We start from the raw sequence: 25,197 nt of genomic DNA on the forward strand, positions 1-25,197 counted from the left end.
ACGTAGTTTACTGAAAAAAGTTCAATCGTAAGTAAGTAAGTAAGTAAGTAAGTAAGTAAGTAAAAAAATACAATATAATGAAATGGAACCCTCACACCTTCATTCCTGAAGCTAAGGGATTCTAGACTTGCCACATCTTCTAGACTTGCATGGGCTTTCTTGGATGTATTTGCTTCAGGGTCGGTACAGCTGACTACAGACGACATCAATGTAGAATCTAGACAGGTTTTGGATGTGTATGGTGTGGGGTTATCTAGGGGGTGGATTGGAGTGGTGGCTGGTCTGCTGAAACGCTGACAGTTTCAGCAGGAATGTTTAGGTTAATGAAAATTTGAAAGCAATCAGTCATAAAAAAATACAGCGGGTACAGTACCAATCTGAGTTAATTTTATCTGGAGCTCTGTTAAACTGACCTATTTTGACAATGATGACTTATTTCGCACTTTGGCCGATATCACAAAATCGAAAATTGATTTGTAGGTACCTCCAATTCCATTTCATGATAGCATGTGCTCTTCAAACATACCATACTAATGTATTTTAACATAATTCATATAGACATCTAAAAACGTTCTTGTTATATCTGTAGATAACTTAATATGATAAATTCTTTTTCTAAACATTTGTCTCAGAGTGTTTTGTTTTGTGTTTTTCGTTTGTTTTATTGTATTGGGTTTTTAAAATAAAATCGGAGAAGGGTTCGTTGGATGAAGAGCGTCCACCATGAAATTCCATCCTGAACCAGGATGGAAATACCGCGACATTGACGGATTCATTGATGAAATGGCGTTAGCTTCGGTGTTGTAAAATTACCCTGTGGCTGAGCTTGGAAGTTATGGCTGCGAGGAGCTTGGACTGGTGCGCGTGGAACTCCTAACACTGAATGTAGGCCTCGCTCACAGCACACACCATATTGGATCCATGTGTAAGAAGTTTTGACTTGACATTTATACCGGATGTGACTTCTCTGCAGTTTCGTAAACATCATTTGGCTGAGGACGCTTGGACATCATGTCTTTGAACAAGTCATATATGTGTGCCCAGACGCTGTCTAAATGTCTAGCCAGGACTGGATCGAGACGATTTCAAGGAACAGCGGCAGCAGCAGAAAGTATCCATTTTGTTTTAAGAATGGAAAATTTGTGAACTGTTTTGTTGAAGTTACAAACGTTTAAACAGCAAACAAAGTTTATATCTCAGTAATATCTAGTAACACATTTGAATTATTTTTGTGCGATTATTTTTGTAAAAAAAATCCTGAATTGCGTTAATCACGATATTCTCTTCACTTCTCAAGTTTGGGCCATGGAGGTGTGTGCTTGGTACTGGCACCTGATTGGCTGGAGATATCGTTCAAGGTCACTGATTGCACAACTGTCACAGATATGCTCTCATAACGTGTAAGAGATCATGACTAACACCTGTGATAATTTACACTTTTTATTTGTTTATCTTATCAGTAGTACAAAGACCCAAAACTCATAAATGTATTTATTTGGAAAAGACTGAAATTTATAATGAACTTTTCAGCCAGTATTTCCTGACAGAACACAATGCTTCAAAAATACTTTTGTGGGTGGTCTATATGTGGTCTAAAAGATGTTGTGAATATGTTGGTCTGAAAGATGTAGTGAATATGTCCAAATGAGTGTTCTTAAAACATCTGTTGCTTCATTGCTTAAAGTATGAGAATGCACCAATTGTCACAGTTTCAGGTTGAGAAGTATGCATTTGAAACAGCAGGTGTATTCAATTAAATTTTATCATTATCCATGTGTATAGATAGATTTTTGTCATGAAAAACAATGATGGCATTTGGAAAACAAAAATCACTACCACCCCATATGAAAGATTCTTATAAGAATTTTGTATGCAAATTAGATAAAAACTTGTAAGATTCTTATACAATTCTTATATGAATCTTATCAACCAGAATTACAGCTGATGACCATTTGCAGTTTTTACAGGGATGCGTTAAGAAACCCAGTAGCATTGCTGTCATTCTCTCTACAACAACACTAGCCACAATGATATACTCTTTAAAGCGGCATTTATAAAACACCAGATCAATTTTCTCTGAAATTGTCTTACACTGGTTCTAGAAATAGAAAGCTCTGTCCTAAGTTTTACATATATGGTCACATGAGCAAAAGCATAATTCAACAAACATCAACGTAAAGGCATTTGAAATATTATTCAATTTTAATTACATCACAATTCAACAAAACCTCACCCAAGAAAACATTTTGTTACATTAATGGTAATGAAAACATTCATACTTCTTGATCCAGTATTTTTAAATCAATGTCACTATTTTAAACTTTGAAAAAATAAAAAAAACTATTGTTGTTACGCGAAAGATATGCCTGTTACAGGAAAGACAAAAAAAGGCGCTTGAACAGTCTGTTTATCACATTATATAAATATCAATATATTGAACCAATAAGTGTGAGTTTACACAGGCTTACACCTAAGAATATATTAAGACATATGCATATTTTATACCAAAATCCTCTGTGAACTGCTGTTTTTTCCCTACCGTAACATGCACATTCTTTACAGTAACAGAATAAATTCTTTACTGCAATGGTTGCATTCACTTTAGTTAAATGTACATCCAGCAAATGCTGTTAATTGCATACACGTACATTAGAGAATAATATTCGTGTAATGATTGATTATAGAGGTGATTCAGATCAGCATGTTTAAACTTTTGAAAGACCTTGACACTGGCAGAGCAACTTCACAACGACGACAAATCAAGCAAAAGCAAAGGTAATCACAGTTTTTAATTCATTGATTGACATCAACATCTCTGATAAGTATCTTCAATAACATTTCCAACTTATCCAAGCTTATCTTTCGACCCTTGAGTGGAAACAACCTGGAACAAAGTTTCCACAAAGAGTTCCTCCTGTACCCCTCTCTTTTTACACAGTAAAAGGGAGTCCTTCCCCGGTGTAATATTACATTCATCCCGTAAGAATTCATCACAGGGAAGGATAACTCGTGAGGTATATGATAAATAGTTCAAGTTTTCAACATTGTTATGGGTGACATATTCTGTTGAATTTACTAGTTTTTGATTAAGTCTTTATGTTCTCACATTCAGCTGCATTTGACTGGCGTGATGCTCTCAACCTTAACAGCCTTTTGACTGAGGAGGAAATAATTGTCCGTGATCAGTTCCGATCCTATTGCCAGGAAAAGCTTATGCCAAGAATTCTTCTTGCTAACAGGAATGAAGGTATGACAAACCTAGAGTCTTACATCCTTGCCACTGACTGCATTTTAACTGTACAGGGCATTAACACTCAGGCAATTTCATCAGTGGTGCTAGAACGGTATGAAACTCCCCAAATATTAAGCCAGACCATAGACTGGTTAGATGTGAAACTTTCCAGTGCTGACCAACACTTACCTGTCCACAGAAAATGCTAATGTACTAAATATAATTGAATTAAAACTTGTAAAATATTGAAAAAAATTTATACCAATGCAGGAAAAGAATTAAGATTTGTGAGTGAATTAATAATGATTTATTATCCTGACATATGATGAATGTTTTCATATACATGTCTAAATGTTAACTCCATCGCTGGGCAGGTGAATTTGTGAATCTGATGCTCCATGTTGAAAATAACCTGTCCCAGCAGTCGGGCAGGCATGCAGGTATTTCGAATGCTGGTGTCACTGTTAGTTGTGTTTGAGTCTGAGTAACAACATCTCATACAGTCAGTAACCATGGAAACACACAGGAACTCTTTTAGCGTTTATCAACCGTATGTCCTATGCATTTAATTCTGAGGTTCTGAATGACAGATGTCTGCATCAGTGTTTTTAATATCTTGACGAGGACCCTTTCAGGATTCCAATTAGAACACATCCCCAGTAATGTTTGTCACAAGCCTGCTCATTTGAGAACCAATTATCTGGTTGCTTATGTGACACTGTAGAGAACTATGACAGTATTTGGTGTTAATTGGAACATTAATCACTTGTTTGTGTGATCCAGAATGATTTATCAAACCAAACTAATCGATTTCAATGTGATGAATTCTTGATTCTTGATACTGCTGATGTTTCAGTTTTATCCCCTATTGTCTAGAATAAACCTTATCCTATTGGATTTTTGCTGATAAATCTTGTGTATGGTGAAACCTAGGGCTGTAACGAATGATTGATCTATCAATGGAGTGCAATTGTTGAGGCTCTGATAGCAATTAATCAATGACAGAAACGAAAACTATCAATGTATTGATATTCACACATAGTTTACTAACTAACTTCCAATGAAAAATTAGACCAAATTCTCCATGCAAAGTACAGGATGTTTGGGTGCTATATTAAGTATATATTCATTTGGGAAATGACTTCAAATGAGACAAATGAGAAAACAACTATTCCAGTAGGACGTTGCATTAAACTGTCGTCATCACTGTTTCCCCTCAATAGTCACGTGAATCCTTTGTACTTCCATCATGCAGTGTTTGACCCCGCCATCATGCGTGAGATGGGTGAGCTGGGGGTGCTGGGCCCTACCATACAAGGCTACGGCTGTGCCGGACTCTCCTCAGTAGGCTATGGACTCCTGGCCAGGGAACTAGAGAGGTGGGTACATTGTGTGTGATACTTTGGTTCTAACTCTTTCTTGCCATGGTGACCTGTCAAGATCAGGAGTCTTCAGCAACCCACGCTTGTCACAAGAGGGGACAAATAGGATCAGGTGATCAGGCTTGCTGACACTGTTGATGCATGTCATCAGTTCCCAGTTGTGTAGGTCAGTGCTCATGCTGCTGATCATTAGATTATCAGGTCCGGACTTGATTATTTACAGACCGCCACCATATCTGCAGCGTAAAACTAATTTCACTCACTCTTTTTAGAATGGACCATCAGTACCTTGTTACTGCACATTAGAGGTGACTAAATCGGATCGGATTTGCTTCTTTCAAGCTCTTTTTTCTTTCAATATAATGCTTGGGTATATTTTTATCACTGAAATAACAAAGACGTGATCTATGTCTCCATGTTCACTGCTGGTACAATGTCATTTGTGTTGTCACAGGGTGGACAGCAGTTACCGGTCGGCCATGAGCGTCCAGTCCAGTCTGGTGATGTGGCCTATCTATGCATACGGCACCGAGGAACAGAGGCAAAAATACATTCCTAAACTAGGTACCGACTTCTCTCAGTATGTACATTGTAACTTTTTCTGTATCGTGATCAACTGGAACAAGTCTTCAAAATAACAGAGCAGCACATGTGAGCAAAAGTTCATATCTCCATGGAGTTGAGAATGTAAGTGAGTGTGCAATGATCCATTAACACGTAGTGATTGTTGTGATGGATATGACGAGCATCACTACCCCCATCTAACATTTCTCTGCACATATTTCAAGTGTGATTACATTGTGCCCAGTAAAGATAACCAAATGCAGACCCAAGACATACATCATTCATGTCTTGATGTGTCCGCTGGTCAGTGGTCATCATGTGCGGACTGTGCAGGTCATTGACCTGGATGACAGTTACACTTGTATCTGTCAGTTCCTTGTTTGTGTGACAAAGACTCAAATATTTACTATCACTCGTGAATTATCCTGGATATTGCTGCGTTCAGCATGAAAAACAGTGGTGTGTCTTTGCTCACTCTGATCATGTATCACTGCTTATGGCCTATGAGTGTAAAGTGTGTTTGGCAAAGTCGGATCTATGTGTTTTGCTCTTCAGCCAGAGGAGAGCTGATTGGTGCCTTTGGTCTGACGGAACCCAATCATGGGAGTGATCCGTCTTCAATGGAGACCAATGCTAAATACAACTCCTCCAAGAAGACATTTGTGTTGAATGGCTCCAAGTCATGGTAGGTCACCAGTTTGTCAATATCACTGGCCTTAGTGTCCAGCTGTCAACTGTAGTTAACCTGGACATGTTGTGTTTTTGTCAACTCTTCTTTTGGAAATAATTGTTCAACTGAACAAAAGAAAGAAAGGATATTGTAGGGAGTCAGTAAATTCTTTGGCATTGTAATCCTTGTAAATGAGAGTTGTAGAATCAGTGTTCTCATGTTCGGAATTCCAGAGACTTGTCATGTTTCGGAATATAACCTCAGCTTAGGAGTGAATCTGTTTTCTGACTGCTGATCTTAGCACTGGAGATAGTTAACCATTAAACGTCATTCTCAATATTTATCTATATGCCTGATTAAAGCCATGACTTATGTAACAAAGGCCAAAGTTCGATTCTTGATATGGGCACAATCAGTGAGGACAGTCCAATAATTCAAATGATATGGCTGGATTTTGCTAAATAGGTCATAATCCCTTTCCACAGGAAAGCATACTGTGGGCATTTGAATGTTATCTATTGAAGTTATTTGACTGTTTCATTTTACTGTAATAACATAAAGAGGAAAATATTTCCATTTGCCTGTGTCATATGATTTCCCTACATGTACTACAGGATCACTAACTCCCCAATTGCTGATGTGTTCATCATCTGGGCAAAGAGTGATGTCGACAACAACAGGATTCGAGGATTCATCTTGGAGAGGGAAATGAAAGGGTTATCTACCCCTAAGATTGAGGGCAAGTTCTCTCTGCGAGCCAGTATCACTGGACAGATAGTGATGGAGGACGTGGAAGTACCAGAGGAAAACCTGCTTCCTGCAGCTAGCGGACTTGGGGTAGGATCCCACTAGGCCTAGACTAACTGTTACTTGTCTCGGTGGGGCTTAGGGGTAGCCTAATGGTTAAAGCCTTTGCTCATCACGCCAAAGGTCCAGATTTGATTGCCCACATGAGTATGGCATGTGAAGCCCGTATGTGGAGTCCCCTGCCATGATATTGCTGGAATATTACATGAAGTGGTGTAAAACTAAACTCACTCACTCACTCACTCACGGCTCCCTCTATGCTCTAGTGGAGAGAATGTCTGCCTCTAGCATGTCACACCAAAACATGTAAAATGTGGTGTTTTGCATCAAGGGGATAAATCAAGGACTGCTGCGCTCATAGTCAGTACACAGTGTCATGGTGTATCACTTAGATGGCTCCAGCACAGGGCCTGACTAACAGAAGAGACACACCCATTGCACGCACAAAACAGAGAGAAAGAGAGAGGTGTTGCATCACTCAGATATTGTAAATAGTTAAATGATGTCTTGTGTTTAACATAGTCTTTCTTAAATTTGTGACCTGTTTTACAGTAGTGATTACCAAAAGAACAAATGTTCCTAAGTGTCCCTAGTGCTGTACAATGATAACAATTTTCTATTTGCCATTCATTATTGTAAGAAACTGACATCAATCCTGTGTTATCTATAGTACAATTACCCGGAGGAAGTGAGCACTGGTGGCTCAGTTTATTGGTACATTATCTTAAAATAATTATAACACTTATTGAATAATTATGCCTCATAATTATGCCTCATTACAAACAAAGATGGTTTTGTGTGTTTAGGGTCCTTTTGGCTGCCTGAACAATGCAAGGTTTGGAATTGCATGGGGAAGTCTAGGAGCTGCAGAGTTTTGCTTGGAGACAGCCAGACAGTATACGCTCGACAGGTGGGTGAGGAACCTTGTTACGCTTGAGTCATTGAGAACATGAATACACAACAAAAACGTTACTAGAATCTGTGCTCTCCAGAGAAAGTGTAATTCCAACTTTAACTTGTGTTACAATGAGAACATGTCCAACTATCTGCCATAGTCTGTAGGGTATTGATATGAATGGAGGTGGGCTTAGATGTGGTTAAAGCGTTTGTTTGTTACGTTGATGGCCGAGGGTTCTAGCTGGAGCTGTGTATGAAACCTATCATCCAGTGCCAAGTTATCACTTGAAGTTGACTGAAACCGTGTAAAATAATACATATATCCTCATGCCCTTTATCAGATTTGGGGTTGGCCATGTGGTTAAAGTGTTTGCTTGTCACGTTGAAGACCCAGGTTCAATTCCCCACTTTGTTCACAATGTGTGAAGCCCATTTCTGGTGTCCCTTCCTGTAAAACTGCTTGAATATTGGTAAATGTAGCGTAAAACTAAACTCAGTATCTCATATCAGATTTGCATGGTCCTGTTACCGATGTCTTTTGGTGTCATGTATACCTTGGGAATTTTGTTTTGACACTGAGATGGCTGTTTTACAAATTCAACTATTTTGTAAATGAAACACACCTGGTATCAAACCAAACTGTACCCCAAACACAAGCCTAGCTTGGTACATTTCAGGAAGCAGTTTGGCAAACCCCTGGCCAAGAACCAACTACCTCAGAAGAAAATGGCAGACATGTTGACAGAAATTTCCATCGGCCTTCAGTCATGTCTCCAAGTTGGGCGACTGAAGGATCAAGGGAGGTAATCATGTCACAACACATCTGTTTCCTATGATAACTATGATTCATTTAAATGATCTGTGAAGGGTACCTATTTTATGTCATATGGTGGTGGTGTGTTTTCCTGTGCATAGAGCTCAAGTCACAAGTTGAAGTTATGTAATGCTGGATGCTGCTTGGATGGGTGACCATGGCATCTTGACTCCTGAGAGTTTCTTGGATACATGTTGCCTCACATTAGGCAAGAGAGTTTCTTTGGAATTGCCTTTATATAGATAAAGCTCGTCACTCTGGGTTCGACTACCCTCATGGGTACAATATGTGAAGCCAATTTCTGGTGTCCCCACTTATGCTACTGCTGGAAATTCTTTTTCATAGAGATCCTCCTTGGGGTACTTATAAGCATTTAAATGTTCTTTAAATTCTCGCGACAGTTGTAACTATAATTTTTCAATAAAATATTTACAAAACAAAAAACATTGTTTTTGTCTTGTGAGACCACCCCTACAGGGCCCCTGGCCCCGTGACAGCCAAGAGCAGGTAACTCTTCAGACTATAGCCTCCAGCAAAACACTTCCTTTTCTGTCGCCAGCCTATGCAGACATGCTTCAGCGTTCACAGAGATTCTTGCTTACCAAAGACAAAGACAAGTACTAAGATGAGTACCTCAGAGGCTCAAACTGTATGTATGGTTTCTTTATTAGACGCATGGGCGCATTAGGAATCATTTCTTACAGTTTACTTGTCAAACTGTTGTAACTTTTGCCGTCCCTGTTGGTAGCCACGTGGTTAGCATAATGGTAGAAGGCAAACCTTTTTTCCCGCCAAAACTTTTTAGTTTTATGACGGTCTTTTTTAAAAAAAGTAAGCTTGTGTTAGCTCTGCTTTTATGTACTTTATTCATGTTATCTCCATATTTACTACTATTTTTATAAAAATATGTCGTAAACTATGGTGTTGTGGCACTTAGCATTTACCTTAACTATGTACGTAGTTTTAGTTTTAGCTTTGCGCCCATGCGTGTCTTGTTTTATTGTTGTTTATTATGCAACACTAGGAGGTTATTTGTTGCCTTGCAGTTTAAATCCTTCTCAACATGCAAATCCTCCATTCTGGCTAAAGACCTGCATGATGTATGTCTAAGATGCCTAGTGGAATGTCATCACGACGATCAGTCTTGTGATGTGTGCGCGGGGTTTACCCCTTAGACCAGAAAGTCTAGACACGCGGACTTCTTGTTCTATTCCAACCTACTGAAGGCGGGGGGGGGGATATCTGGGCTCAGGACCCTCCATCTAAGCACTCCCACAAAAAGAAAGGCGCAGCTTCTTCTTCTGAGGGGTCGGTTAAGTAGGCCAGGGTGTCTAGGGACCCTTCCCCTTCTTCTGCCGTTGTATCCTCAGCACCTACCCCTACTTCGCAAGCACCATTAATCTCTGTTGATTCAATTAATGCCTTGTTTCAGCAACAGATGTCTTCGGTACAATCAATGATAGATTCGGCGCTGTCTGGTTTCCGAAAGGAACTGGACACCCGATCTTCATTGAGCGGCCATGGTGGTTCAGTTGAGGGAGGCCGCGGCCCGGGCTTAGGCTCGGAGAACACTCCTCCCTCTGGGCAGCCGTCCTGCGCTTCGGGCGTTCAGGCGGATGTGCCTAGGGCAGTCGACCCCAGCTTGTCCCGTGGGGCAAGTGGGGCAACGACGCCCAGTGTCGGCGGCTTGACCGCGGTCAGCGCGCCTAGTGCCACGGTGGGCAGGCAGCCTAGTGCTGCCCAGCCGCTGGGGGCATCGACATCCTATCCATTTCCTGGGCTCTCGGGTCACCTTCCAGTGGGGGGCTTGCCCCAGTTGCCCAGGCGACCTACTTCGGGCTCTGGCAGGGGCGAACCTAGCGGCTCGGCCCTTCTTAGTCTCTCTGCTCCTTTGAGTTCCGTCTCGGCAGCGCCCTCGACAGTATTGCTTTGCGGTGAAGGTTCCCTGTCTGAGGAGCGTGAGGAGATGGATATCGAGGAGGAGGGGATTGGGGAGGAGTGTGAGTCGGAGGTCACGTACTCATTCGGGTTGGTCCCTCAGACAGGTTAGAGAGAAAATTGCCGAGGTCTTACCTCAGGTTTCTCAGGCGTTCGCGCCTACTAAGGTCGCCGAGGCGAGGTTGCGCCTGCTCCCATCGCTGGTCGGGGAGGTAGTGAATCCGCTCCTTTCGGGTACCTGGTCACGCTTTGATCTCCCGGAGATTAGCCGCCGGTATCAACTGGATGAGGATTCGCTATTCGAACCGCCGGTGGTGGACAAGTGTGTGTACGCCTCGGTCACCCTGGGGGGGTCCTCCTCCTCTTCCTTGGCCTCGGCCAGGCAGGGCCGGCGGCTGCCGCCCTTCTCCACGGCCTCTCCAGTGCTAAGGTCCGCCTATCGTTCCTTTGAGGAGCAATATAGGTGTGCGGCCCAGCAGCTGAGAGTAGTGGTCCATTCAGCTTACCTCTCTGCTTTGCAGGGGCAGCTGTTGGATCATGGGAGCACTGCTGACGACTCTCCGTCGGCAATGTTGGGTCGGCAGCTTAAGGATGTGCACTCTCATCTGGCGAGGGACAGCATCAGGTGCTGTGCTAGCCAGATGATGGGGGCCGTCATGGGGTTGCGTCGGCTATGGCTATCCGTAGCCAGGTACTCTCCCGCTACCCAATAGGCACTCCTGGCTCTGCCCTACAGGTTGGGATCTTCCCTCTTCCCTGGGGCATTACAGGTTGTGCGGGAGGCCGCGGAGGCTGTTAGCACTTTCAAGGACTCTAAGCCCTTGTTAGAGCAACCCTCCTCGTCTCGCCAACGGCCTCCCACTCTTGCTTCAGCTTACCCTTCGGCGCTGGCGAAGGAAAGTGCTAAGTGGACTGCTCCGCTGCAGCACAAACGTAGCAAGAGGGCGAAAGGCAAAGGCAAGGGGCCTGCGTTGCAGCAGTCGCAGCAACAGCAGCCTTTTCGGGGCAAAGGGAAGCCGGCCACGGCTTCCCGTTAAACATTTGCCCGGAGCCTTTGGTGTCCCACACACAAGCAGGCGGAGAACTGCCGACGGTGGGGGTACATTGCCTTGCGCCAGAAGTCCCTGTAGGCGGCAGGCTGTCACTATTCCTTTCGGAATGGCAGGCAGCTACTTCAAATCCCTGGGTCCTGTCCACAGTCAGGGATGGCCATACGCCACAGTGGAAGCGAGACCCTCCACGCTTCTCAGGGATTCGGCACACGCCGGTGCCGTTCTCCCGGGAAAGAGCAGAGGTCCTCCGTGCCGAGGTCCAGTCGTTACTGGACAAGGCTGCCATCGAGATGGTTCCGGAAGGTCAACAAGAAGACGGGTTCTAATCCACGTACTTCCTTGTGACCAAGAAGGACGGAGGGTTCAGACTGATCTTGAATCTCAAAGGGCTGAACAAGTTCATAGAGGTTCCGTCCTTCAGGATGGAGACACTGCGGTCAGTGATCTCTTCCATAGAGACAGGGGATTGGCTCACGTCAATCGATCTCAAGGACACTTACCTCCATGTTCCGATACACTCCGAGTTCAAGAAATACCTTCGGTTTTCGTTCGACGAGAAGTGTTATCAGTTTCGGGTTCTACCCTTCGGCATCTCCACGGCGCCGAGGGTGTTCACCAAACTTATGTTGATTCCGGCTCAGCTGGCCAGGTCACAGGCCAGGTTGTCATCCGTACCTGGACGATTGGCTTTTGAGGGCCCTCGGGCTCCTGTTATCACACGATGCCACACAACAAGTGATGGACATCCTGTTGAAGCTCGGCTGGATCATCAATCTCAAGAAATCAGACCTGACCCCTACGCAGGATCTGGTGTTCTTGGGGGCACGGTTCAATACGGCTCAGGGGATTGTTTCCCTAGCCCCAGACCGCATCGTCAAAGTTCAGAGAACTGTATTTCAGTTTCTCGAGTTCCCCAGAGCCACAGCAAGAACTTGGCTTCATTTGCTGGGCACTATGGCGGCTACAGTGGACGTGGTCTGGCGTGCAAGGTTTAGGATGCGACCCATTCAACAGGCATTAGCCCAGTTGTGGTCCCATTTGGAGAGCTACGAGACTATTCTCGAGACTCCCGCTTGGTTGATTCCTCACCTGCGGTGGTGGACGGAAGTCGGAAATCTGTCCAGGGGGATCCCCTTAGAGACACACACCTTCCCTCTCGATTCAGACGGACACCTCCCTCACAGGCTGGGGGGCGTCCTGGGCGAACTATCGGTCTCGGGTCGTTGGGCCGAGGACGAAGTTACCCTACACATCAATGTGTTGGAATTGAGAGCAGTCCGCCGGGTGTTCGAGAGCTTCGTGGAGTCAGTGCGGGGTCAAGTGGTTCGCCTAGAGATGGACAACCAGACCGCTATGACGTATATCCTGAAGCAAGGCGGCACAGTGTCTCCGTCCCTCCTTCAGGAGGCGTGGCAGTTTCTGATTTGGTGCGACCAGTTCGACATTCGGGTACTCCCTGTTTATCTCCCGGGCATAGACAACGTCCGCGCAGATGCGCTGTCGAGACGTATACTAGCCCCACACGAGTGGATGCTGCATCGGGGGATATTCGGGATTATTTCCCAGTTGTTCGGGTCGTTCCAGGTAGATCTGTTTGCCTCTGGGGCGACGAACCAGATTCCTGTGTTTTGCTCAAGGATACCGGATCCGAGAGCGATAGCCAATGACGCCTTTCTGCTCGATTGGACAGACAGAGTACTTTGGGCATTCCCGCCAGTGCCTCTGATCTCACGAGTCCTCTCGCAGCTGACCACACAACCGGCTCGGCTACTTGTGCTTCTAGCACTGCCTTGGTCAGCTCAAAGCTGGTTTCTGGTAATTCTCAGGTTTCTGGCTCAGCCTCCTGTACTATTACCCTTTCAACCGGACTTACTATCCCAGAACGGAGCACCACACCCCAATCCCAGGATTCAGTGGGTGGCTTGGCCGCTGTCCGGAGTCGCCTCCATGCGAGAGGAATTCCTGCACCAGTTGCAGACACAATTCTGGCTTCGCGGAGGGATTCGACGAACGAGGATAGATGGGCCTGTTATGCGCGCTGGTGTGTCGACAGGGGGATTCTCGATCCCTTTTCTGCAGATCTAGTATCTGTGTTGGAGTTTCTGCAATCTAAACTGGAAGCCGGTCTGGCCGCTTCTACAGTTAGAGGTTACTCCACGGCAATCTCTGCCTTCCACATTCCTGTCGATGGTGTATTATTGGGGCAGCACCCTCTAGTTCAGCGCTTTCTTGCAGGCGTGGACAGAATCCCTCCGTCTGTCCGGCGGATTAGTCCCCCGTGGGACTTGCCAGTCGTTCTTGATTGGATGTCCGGTCCTCTTTTTCACAACCTGTCGGCTCTTTCCCTCCAGCTGTTGACATGGAAGACTGCTTTTCTTGTGGCGGTAACCTCTGGCAGGCGGGTAGGCGACATACACGCTATGTCTGCCAACCCTGAATTAACGGTGTTTCACAAAGACAGAGTGAGCATTCATTTGCCAGATACTTACCGTCCTAAGAGAGATAGCACCTTTCATGTTACGGCGCCTATTGAGCTTCCCGCTTTCACGCAGCCTTTGCCGCCCGGTACCTCTCTGCGACGTGCTCTCGTCTTAGATGTCCGTAAGACCCTTAAGGCTTATATCAAACAAACAAAAGACATTCGGAAGAATGATCAATTGTTCTGCTGTTATGGTGGCGGCAAGGCTGGCCTTCCGGCGAACAAGCAGACCATATCTAGGTGGCTTGTCTCTGCCATTTGTATGGGATACACCTCGAAAGGTTGTACGCCCCCTGAGGGTTTGAAAGCTCATTCGGTTAGGGCTGTGGCGACTTCTAAGGCATATGCGTCTGCCTTGCCCATTGAGGAGATCTGCTCCATGGCTATTTGGAGCTGACCGAGCCCGTTCATCCGTCATTACCAGTTAGACAGACTGTCAAGCGAGCGTGCTTGGTTTGGCCAGTCAGTTCTCACCAGTGGGCAGGGCACGAGTGCCCTAGCCGATTGAGCTACCCTTGCATTTGACGAACGATCATTTGACGAACGATCATTTGACATTGTGGCTGCAACAAGTAGACTGCTGGTGGTGTCTTACTGTATACTTTCCATCTTTTATCCCGGTGGTGGGCTCTATTATGGTGGTGGTATTTTTTGCTTTACCGGTCTAGACTGTTTCAGGTCTTCCCTAGCACCTTGGCCAGTGCACGAGAATGGACCCTGATATATCGGTCGCCTGTCTCGACTCCCATTTTTCGTAAAAAAAAAAAAGGGGGGGGGGGACATTTTTTATAAGCACCCTACGACTTTCTCATAGAAATGTAGAGTTAGACCGTGTAATAGCCTGGCCCTGGTCCGCACCCCTGCCGCAAGGCATAGAAGGTCACGTGACCAGGTAAGTTTGATTCCTTGTTACTTTCAGTTAAACGTAATAAAGGTTATCATCTTATGTCAGGTTCATGAGCAGACAGAATGCCTCTCCCTAAGATCAGTCTTTTGGAGTCTGTCTTATGCTTATAAGTACCCCAAGGAGGATCTCTATGAAAAAGAATCGAACAAACCTGTATAGGTTGCAGATTCTTTGAATAGAGTCCTCCTTGGGGTAAGGCCACCCACCTCCCCACATTCTGTCTGTATTGCTTACAGAACGGAAGTGTTTTGCTGGAGGCTATAGTCTGAAGAGTTACCTGCTCTTGGCTGTCACAGGGCCAGGGGCCCGGTAGGGGTGGTCTCACAAGACAAAACCGATGTTTTTTTTTGTATATATTTTATTGAAAAAATATAGTTACAACTGTCGCGAGAATTTAAAGAACATTTAAATGCTTATAAGTACCCCAAGGAGGACTCTATTCAAAGAATCTGCAACCTCTACAGGTTTGTTCGAATTTCTGAAAATGGTGTAAAACCTCATTCACTCCTTACTAAGAACTTTTCGGGTATCTTGTTCCAGAGCTACTCCGGAGATGATTTCCTTGATCAAGAGGAACTCCTGTGGCAAAGCACTGGAGATAGCGCGGAACTCTCGGGACATGTTAGGTGGAAATGGCATCTCTGACGAGTACCATGTCATCAGACACGTCATGAATCTCGAGTCCGTTAACACATACGAAGGTGATTAGACATATGTGGCAGTAGGATGTGGGGCAATAATTATCCCTACTGTAACCTATATCTTGGACACTTCAAACTCAACATTACATAACCTGCACTTTATTTAATACCTAAAATGTAATTTTTCCTTATCCTGACTCATACTAATTGCTTATCTCCTCTTCCTTGGCGAAGGTAGTGGAACACCTGAAATGCCTTGAAGTTCCCTTCTTAAAAGAAGTGGACATATTGCATAAACTTGTTCTTTGTACGAGGGACAAGCAAGTCGACTTTCATTAGTCATGCCTAATCGGATGATTTAGCTTCAGTAACCATTTTTGATTTACTGCTGAAGTTCATTCCAGTTACCAGTCAGGCGTGTCCCCAGGGTTATACCTTGGGTCCTGCAAGTCGTCCCCTAGACCACAGAAGAGTACTTCATCAGGAACGGGAACATCGCAGCCTAAGAAACCTAGATCACCATCGTCATCGAAGACGAAATCGTCGCAGAATCAACATTCTTCAACGAAGAAGTTCTGTGGGGATGAGTTTGTACCCCTACAGGAATGACATATCTATAATCTTCAACTACGTAGACAGTTGCTCCTAGATCGGCCACAACTGCATCGTCACCGCTCAGGATTGTCAGGCAAGATAGACTTAGTCATCTTAATCAGCCTCAGTCAAGTCAGCGTTACACTAACAAATCCAAGTTCTCCAGAGTCCAGAGAGAGGAGGTAAACATTGAAGATTAGGGTCTGAACAACTGGAGTCTTCTACCTTCAGCTGTTCCCATACAACCCTCTCAAGTGGGTGGACATCTCAATTGGGGAATTCTCAACGACGAAGATTCTTCGAGACGACTACAAGATACCACTGCAAACTACACCTTCGATCACAAGAGATGACGGTACTATTTTCAGGGAAAGAATTCCGACACATCTACCTTGAAGACAGTCTGTCTACATCAGCTTCAAGCGGCGGAAGTTTTTCCGCGCGCTTTACTCATCTAGACACGTGCTCACCAAACAGCAGGGTTATGGACAAGGCTGAGTGCTAGAAAGGGTATCACAATTTGTACAAGATTTCACGATGATCAGTTGACTGCTACACCGGTGATGTCACGTCTACAACCTGATTGGTCCCAGAGAGACAACGCCCTGCTGGTGACATCACATCTTCAATGTGATAGGTGCCTGAGAGACAACGCCCTGCACAGAATGTGATGTTATTGTCCCAGTGTCAGGAAGTTGTCTACGTTAAACTTTCACACTTGCAACGATGGAAAGATGTTGATTACACACTAGATTAGCAGTCTACAGCGTTATTTGATTCTTCAGACGGCACAGAGGTCATCTATCAGCAGATCCAGCGTTGCCTATCAGGAGATCTGCAGCAATGAGTGACAGTTTTTGTTCAGACAGGCAGCCAGCTGTAAACAGACTCCCTTCGCATGTCAACTCACTCATAATGAGCAGGGTTGAGGATCGGAAAACGAAGTATGACGTATCTTCACGGCATACAAGCTCATCGTGAGAGAAGTCAACTCTGTCTACAGGTAGACTTCACTATCAGGCTATTAACTCAGCTCGGATGACTTGTGAATCTGAATTCCTTGGGATTGGATTCATCACTACGTTGAAATATATCGCTGTCCCAGAGGTTCCGTGGGTCAAAGGTCAAGCCAGTGTTAGAACATGTTCTACTCTCTCCATTACCACTATGACAGTGACGATATCTACTTGGTCTGCTCACGTCAGCTCAGAACATGACCAGATGAAGGCGCCTAAAGCTACATCTATGACAGCGATTCCTGAGTCACGGTTTCAAGTCTTGACCAGTTTACAATGCTGGGCATCTGAGATAATACCCGCTTTGGTGGACTCCCGAGTCGAAGGCCTGTACAGAAACTTATGAGTTACAGTCGGCATTCAATAACCATCTCTTTGTAGACACGTCTCTCGAAGGATGGGGTGCCCATCTAAACAACAAGGTTGCAGCAGGAATCTGAAAGAAGAAAGATTGTTCTTTCTGTCAACCAGTTGGAGATGAAAGTGGTGATGCATGTTATCCATCACTGGTCGACAACACTGAGAGACAAGCTACTGATGATCCACACAGACAACTTACCAATGGCTTCCTACATAAACAAGCAAGGGTCAATGAGATTGCCAACATCTGCTACACCTGACGTTTCAACTCTTCGACATGGTCAACAGTCTGAATCTCCAAATAAAAGCATGTCACGTACCAAGAGTCTGCAACATCATGGCAGACGCCTTATCTCGTCCTCTTTGTCCATCACCAACAGAGTGGATGCTGCATCGAGAGGTGTTGCAACTAGTCAGCCAGACATTCGGATCACCGCAAATAAACTTTTTTGCAACAAGGTTCAACAACAACCTTTAGCTAGCCTCATGTAAGAATGTCAAGTTTTTATTGGTCCATGTGACTCTGATAAAATACCATGTACATCCATCACGATCCTCGAGTGGGAGTATGAAAGTCGTGTACTCCCGCTCCCGCAAAGTGAGAAAAGCATGCATTGACAAGCCTTTAGTAACGTGCAGTGCATTGACGTCAAACGATCAGCTGGTGTCAACATGGCAGCAAGTCAATTCGATGCGCAGTGAAAGCAGTTACCTTAGCTTTACGGAAATTCACTTGCACCCTTTATGATGACAAGTGGAAGCGGTTTGAGACATACACCAAGAAGAAAGGCTCCACAGCGGTGAAGACAACATATTCGCAGATAGCAGAATATTTATGTCACCTACGATATTCCAGAGGTCCGATAGGCTATACATTATCTACATAATTGGCAGCTCTCAGCTCAGACATTACCATGGAAACGGGGACCAAGCTGACTAAAATAACCCAGCTGCCTGCTTTGTTATGCTGCTTCAAGTTGGAGGATCAACAACGTAGATTTAGAGCTCCAGACATCATACTCCAACATCTCACAAGTGATGCGTACGAACCGCTTGATTGGACCTCACTTGAACTGCTAACTCAGAAGACGCTGTTTTTTACTTGCCTTGGCTACAGCTGCAAGAATGTCAGAAATTCGTGCTCTAGACTTCAACTGCATGAGTTTTGATGCAAGTCATCATCAGACAGCTCATCTGGGTCTGTGATGGGATTTTCTTGCGAGAAATCAACTGCCAGGTCAACCGGATTGACAATTCCACATATCGGCACTATCTTCAATCCCTGGACCCCATGACACTCAAGATTTATCATTATGTCCAGTCAGAGCAATGAAGATAAACATCACACATTCTAAGTCTAGAAGGCAACATTTCAAGTGCCTGTTTATCCCTATATCTACTGAGACACTTACGGAAGTATAATGCAACACTATCTCAGTGTGGATCAGAGCTGTTATATTGAGAGCCAATAAAGCAGCAGGACTGGAACCTCCGCGAGCCTCCAACCCACATGAAGTCAGAGCATTGGCCTCTACACTAGCGCTACATGAGAATTGCTCGCTATCAACTATAATGGATGGCTGCTTTTTATAAGTCAAACACGATGTTTGCCAACCACTACCTATGAGGCATAACCATGGAGGATGTCTCTGGCATTCATCAGTTTGCGCCTCTAGTCATTGCTCAGAAACTAACAGTTCTACGAAGGCGCTGAGTTCACTCACCCATTTTATCACATGACTTGTGGAAGCCAGACGCTCTGCAGAGTATAATGGTGGAAAGTCAATGCACACGTCTTAAACAGACTAGCATGAGTGATTGGGACCCTATACTTGTAATGCAGATACTTGTGCATGAAGTAGGGGCGGAACTAGTTTTGATTACAATATCTTGACAATAAGTTGCATCAGAAACTAGCAGGATCCTAGTTACTTTCGATGTCACACATTCAATTCAGCGAAACCTTCAGCTGAAGATAAGTTTGATGGATGTGATCCCCCTAGAATCTACAATGAATATTAGAAGGACCATATTATCGCCATTACAAGTTCCCGTTTTTTGAGGGGGGGAAATTATTGGACGCAATTTTGAAAGCCAGCAGATCCAGCGTGGCCTGACCCACCGCCATTTCCATCGGATTCGGTAAGCAATTAGCATGATTCAGGATAAGGAAAAATATGTCTTTTTCTGAAAAAAATTGATATTTTATACTTATCCTGACTCATGACAAAAGTCCTCCCAGCCTTCCCACACAGGCACGCTGAATTACTATATTCGCGTGTTGGGCGATATACAAGGAGATAGTAACAAGCATGGCCGGTCACATGACCTAGGCGTGGGAAAAGGGAGGCTACACATGGGTGAGTGTATTTTACATCCACTTCTTTTTAGAAAGGAACTTCAGGGATTTCAGGTGTTCCACTACCTTCGCCAGGGAAGAGGAGATAAGCAATTAGCATGAGTCAGGATAAGTATAAAATATCAATTTTATTCAGAAAAGTACATATTTGTATTTGATTGCATATGTAAAACATATGTTTCTATTTCATTAAGTCAGCCAACACACACACACACAAGACACATTGATTATATTTTTACTGGCAAACATGGATGAGTTGGATGGGCACAGAAAACATGTTTACAAGAATTAGGTGGTTCTCGGCGATGAGCAAACCCATCTGGTTTATGAAACGGAGAGAAGATGTAGGCCTGTGCATGCATGTGCAGTGAATGATTCCACGCATAGCTGCACACACCTCATAAGACTCACATGCTCCACCCATTGCACTCACAATGGCAAGCGTCAGTGGACGACACTCGTACATTTTGGTACTGGTCAATTGTCAGGTCTGTGTTCTGCCTATCCTTGTTTGCCAGTAGGTTTGTCAACAAGGTGAAAATCACAGATAATGGTGGGTTGTTGATGTACCCCCAGTACCCGTACCACTACAAGAGTACTACATTGTAAAATATGACTCACTCTCTCAGTCAACTCGCATGCCATTTCTTCTTTTCAGGGACACATGACATCCATGCACTGATCCTTGGCCGAGCCATCACAGGACTCCAGGCATTTACTTCTGATTAATGGAGACTCTGTGAAACTCTAGTCAGGCAAACCCAGAGTATTAGTCACGTGTCAAGAACTGCTGCACTGAAACGTCACAGCTGTTTTCTGTCAAGGAAAGCATCAGGCATTAAGTATCACAGGTTTCTGGTCATTCACCAGGGGATTGCTTGCTGTTGTTAAAAGCTCATTTTCTGTTATTTCGAAACTGAAACAGATATTATTCCAGACATCAGAACACTCAGAAACAAATTGTTGAATCATGAGATATCCATGCAAGATCAATGAACAATCAAAAAGATCGAAATACACAATTTTAATTTTTACGATTTAAAATTCAACATTGTGGTTCCAATAGGAGGCAAGTGGCAGTAATTAACTGTGTTCAATGATTGTATCAAACGCACTCAGGAATGATCAGAATAGTTTCAGTACTGAATGTCTTTGAAGAGATTTATTACTTTTCTTGACATCAGACTGGTGTTGGGAGGTGGATGGTATTTGGTGTTTCCATATAGGCAGGAATCCAGACTGTACAGGGTAAGTAGGTGAGAAGGGGTAGCCTATTGGTTATAGAGTTCGCTCATCTCACTGAAGACGCGAATTCGATTCCCTACATGGGTACAATATGTGAAGCCCATTTCTGGTGTCCCCCACCATGATAATGCTATAATATTGCTAATAGCAGCATAACACTATACACATACACACACAAGTAGGTGAGAGACACCCTCTCACATCAAGACCTCAAGAAACCTTCTAATCAAAAGCAACAAGGAGAGAAAGGGCAGATAACTCCAGATCTAATACAAATTGGGGTTGACTTCTGTTCAGATGTACAAAACTGCTCTTGATATTTTCCACTAGTTATTCCATGCATGCTGGCATTAGACTTCACATACCTGGATTAGGCTTGTATTCACACATCATTAAATACAATTTACATCGAACATGGTGGCCTTTGAGAGAAGATGCATTTATATTTCAGAGTGATGTGGTCTTGATTAGCCTGCAATAATGAAGATACTATATTGTTATGAGAAGGACTGTGATCTGACTGATTCGCACCTGCACTTTAACACCCAAATATGTCAGGGGTTTTCTGTTCATATCAAATGGTTGGTACCCTGGGTTTCAGCTGTAGTCAGATAGCTGCAGATTCGATTCCTGCTCGTGACAGACATTTTTCATCAGGTTGGATGATCGTTGAAGTCAATGTTGGTAGTTTAGTTATACAGCTGATAACCAGTTTCAGACAAAATTGCAGCAGTTTAAATTAAGTATTGGGTATTGGTTAAAATCTCACAACTGATGATAGGCTCTTTACAACCAATCAATCATCATAAATAATTGTATTGGTAGTGTCATTTATCAAATTCTCCTGGTTATGTATATAGTTATTTTGGGGCTTTGTTTTTGAAAATTGCACAAAATACATAACAATTTTCAAATCTTAAAAAATGACTGGTATGTTGATAAAATAAATTTCCTGGAGTCTTTGAGACAAATTCAATCATGACAAGGTACAGGGTGTAATGCTTATGAAATGTAACAAACAAAACCAACCTTGTGAGAAATGTTGTTAGTGTAAACAAGTGTTCAAAAATTGTTTGTGTCGATTCTGAGGAAACATGATCGAATGCTTGGTCTTTTAGTCACGTAGGCCATTCTTGGAATATTTCAATTAATTGGACCACCACTAGTTTAAATACTCATGGTATGTGGGATATACAGCCTCAATACAGTAGTGCTGATGATGCCATTATATAGGGTCTGCTATCAGTCGTTGAAATTAATATAATATAAATAAACAGCAAGTTTGTAATAAATGTTTTGTTTTCAGTGTGGATGCATTTTGCTTGTTGATCACTGGATATCCATGAATGTATTCTGCAATATGAATACCCAAGTGTACATATATTGTAAATAAAAAGCAAAGTCATGTATAAACATTCTTGAAGTGTCATCTTGTCATTGAATGTCTAATTTACACGGGAGGTATACTAGTATCTGACCCAACTCACAACTTAAATTGGGAATACACTCCTCCACAGGCTGCTGCTACAAAGTTCCAATTGTGAAAACTAAGAGAGTCTGTACAGCTTATATTCCAGGTACCATATCTCTTTTAAACAAATGTGAAGTTGATGATTTTATGTAAATGTGTTACGTATTTGTATCTGATTTGTCAGTAGCTCTTCTGATGTAATACAAGTTCCTGAAAAGACACTCATGTGTCTAGTCTAGTTAAACATAGTAAAGGTCAAAAATTTAATTCAATATTTCATTAACTATAAAAAAAATTAGAGTGGAATATTACGCACATAAAATACAAGAATTGTCAAATAATTTTTGTTTCAAACACTATTTTGCAACACATTCACACATGTCAGAGACCAGATATTATCCATTATGTGGTCACTGTCGGGGGATGGTGTTGAGCTCACGTCGCAGTCACAGGGCCAGGGCGGGACAGTCCTGAAATGTCAGTGACTGGCTTCTTGACACCTGAGAGTTTTTAGGACTTCAGTCTTGTCCAAGAAGGCTGCACGTGCGACATACGTGGTCTCACTATAGGCAAGTGAGTATGTTCAAAATTGCCTCTGTTCAGCAGAAAATGGGTATCCGGTGGGATACGTAACTCACGGGAAGTTCAGACTATCCGGGGTAATAATTATCAGCACCGTTGGGCAGCGCCTGTTGAAACTCGGCGCTATACAGTGAGTGGGTGAGTTTAGTTTTACGCCGTACTCAACAATATTCCAGCTATATGGCTGCGGTCTTCAAATAATCAAGTCTGGACCAGACAATCCAGTGACCAACATGAGCATCGATCTGCGCAATTGGCCGGTGACATGTGTCAACCAAGTCAGCGAGCCTGACCACCCGATCCCGTAAGTCACCTCTAACGACAAGCATAGTCGTCGTATATGGCAAGCATGGGTTGCAGAAGGCCTATTCTACCCCGCTACCTTCGAGGGTCTCGGCGCTATACAGTTCCATTGTTATTTATATATCCGTGGAATGCAACCAACCTCACTGTCTCTTCAGCAGTTCTGAAATTACGAATTCTGGGACATACATTGTTTCTCTCTTCACCAGAAACAGAAAATTAAGACAAACTTAAGAAATCGTTTCTTGTATCCTACATTTTCAAATCTGTAAATTCACAACGTACATTTCTCACATCCATTTTGGATATAACACCCGGTCAGACGTCATGGACATGTCTGGATACGATACGAATGAGCTGTAAAACTCCGAAAGTTTCTTTGCCATGATCCGACTTTCCAGGGTAACGACATACCGATATACAATGCATAACAAGCAAACGTGACATGCGAAACGTTCACTTCAAATCAAAACTAACGGCAACAGTAAATTGGAGAAAAAACTAAAAAAGACAAGGTTAGCGCGTCAATTAAATGCCACAACTATATATGTAGCAGGGCTGCGTCAGTCACGCACAGACAACAGAAACTGCTTTTGTTGTTCCTCAATGGCCAACGGTTTATTTGTGGTGAATACAGGTGAAAACAATAACCCTGAAACAATCAGGTGTACAATAAAATAGATGCAGCAATATACACTTGCTATTTAGACAGATATACACATATTATTCATGTATATGCTGTAACGTTATAAAATAGTTGCTTCAGTAACCAATTACTTTCTACAAAATGTCTTCCATTTGAGTTACATCATACTGGTTTATAAACAATGGATAAACCTACCAGGTGTGTGGGCCTAGGTTTATTTCACACCTGGCGACGCTGTTGTCTCTATCAAACGATTGTCTGTAGAGGAAATAATAATACTAATATGTACAGACATGCTAATATATACAAAGAATACTCAGCAATGATACAGTATTCAAACATACAAATTTGGCTGTACCTGAGCAAGATATAAAACAATACAAGAATAAGATCTCATTCATTCATTCATTCATTCATCCATTCATTCATTCATGGTTACAAAGCTATACTTGTGTTCATCTGTTTATAACACACCTTGCCTTATATCAATCATGTTATTAATATTACATTATAATGGATTCTGAGTGTTTATTGGACCATTTACACCAATAAGAACATCAAATACACAGTACTATGCGTTTAAGAATAGCAAACACTTGTACAACTACTAGATATGTCCAAATATGATATCGCATGAACAATAAGTAAATAAAATAGCCAAATTACCTCAGAATGCGATCCACACCTGAACAACTGACGGTTGAATGTGGAGTGACCACAAACCTTGTAATGTGTAAAAGGTGTAAAGCTTAGCTGATTGCCCAAGCTGGCTATGTAGACAAAACAAAGGACCTAGGTGGGAAAGGGCTTTTGTTATTGTGTTGTGTGGTGAACATGCGATAAGCATGCTCAGTGAACTGGCTGTGAGTGATAGTTAAGGCAGGCTGAGTAACAGGATAAATAATATAGCTAAAACTATGTAATGAATTTTGAAGAATTTATTTACATGAATTCTAATCAATATACAACATGTTAAAATATACAAAATCTGTCACTGCCACATATATACTATTCCAAAATAATTCTTTACCATCGATGTTATATTGAACATTAAAACAACAATATTCATGCATAGATCGATTTATTTCAGTACAATGAAAGGTAAGATATTCATGTTTATATATGAATGACAAACCCGATGTTCTTTCCATGGTTCACAAGTGTTAGAAAGAGGAGGGTGCCAGTACCCTGTGCGGCTACCGCGAGTCACTGCCTGGCAACGGCGATGCATAGAAGAC

The 25,197-nt window shown here is 43.2% G+C and overlaps 1 protein-coding gene across 1 annotated transcript; it reads left to right on the forward strand.

The window, feature by feature from the left end:
• Positions 1-881: 881 nt before the first annotated feature.
• On the forward strand, positions 882-22,374 carry LOC137290925 (glutaryl-CoA dehydrogenase, mitochondrial-like). Its single transcript, XM_067822137.1, has 11 exons — positions 882-1,111; positions 2,737-2,775; positions 3,113-3,247; positions 4,488-4,611; positions 5,069-5,178; positions 5,734-5,863; positions 6,463-6,685; positions 7,462-7,565; positions 8,230-8,355; positions 15,283-15,443; positions 20,371-22,374. Exons 1-11 carry the CDS (start codon positions 1,012-1,014, stop codon positions 20,439-20,441), a joined length of 1,323 nt encoding a protein of 440 aa, XP_067678238.1. The 5' UTR covers positions 882-1,011; the 3' UTR covers positions 20,442-22,374.
• The last annotated feature ends 2,823 nt before the right edge of the window (positions 22,375-25,197 follow it).

Source organism: Haliotis asinina, chromosome 7, assembly GCF_037392515.1.
Source record: "Haliotis asinina isolate JCU_RB_2024 chromosome 7, JCU_Hal_asi_v2, whole genome shotgun sequence".
NCBI lineage: Eukaryota > Metazoa > Mollusca > Gastropoda > Lepetellida > Haliotidae > Haliotis > Haliotis asinina.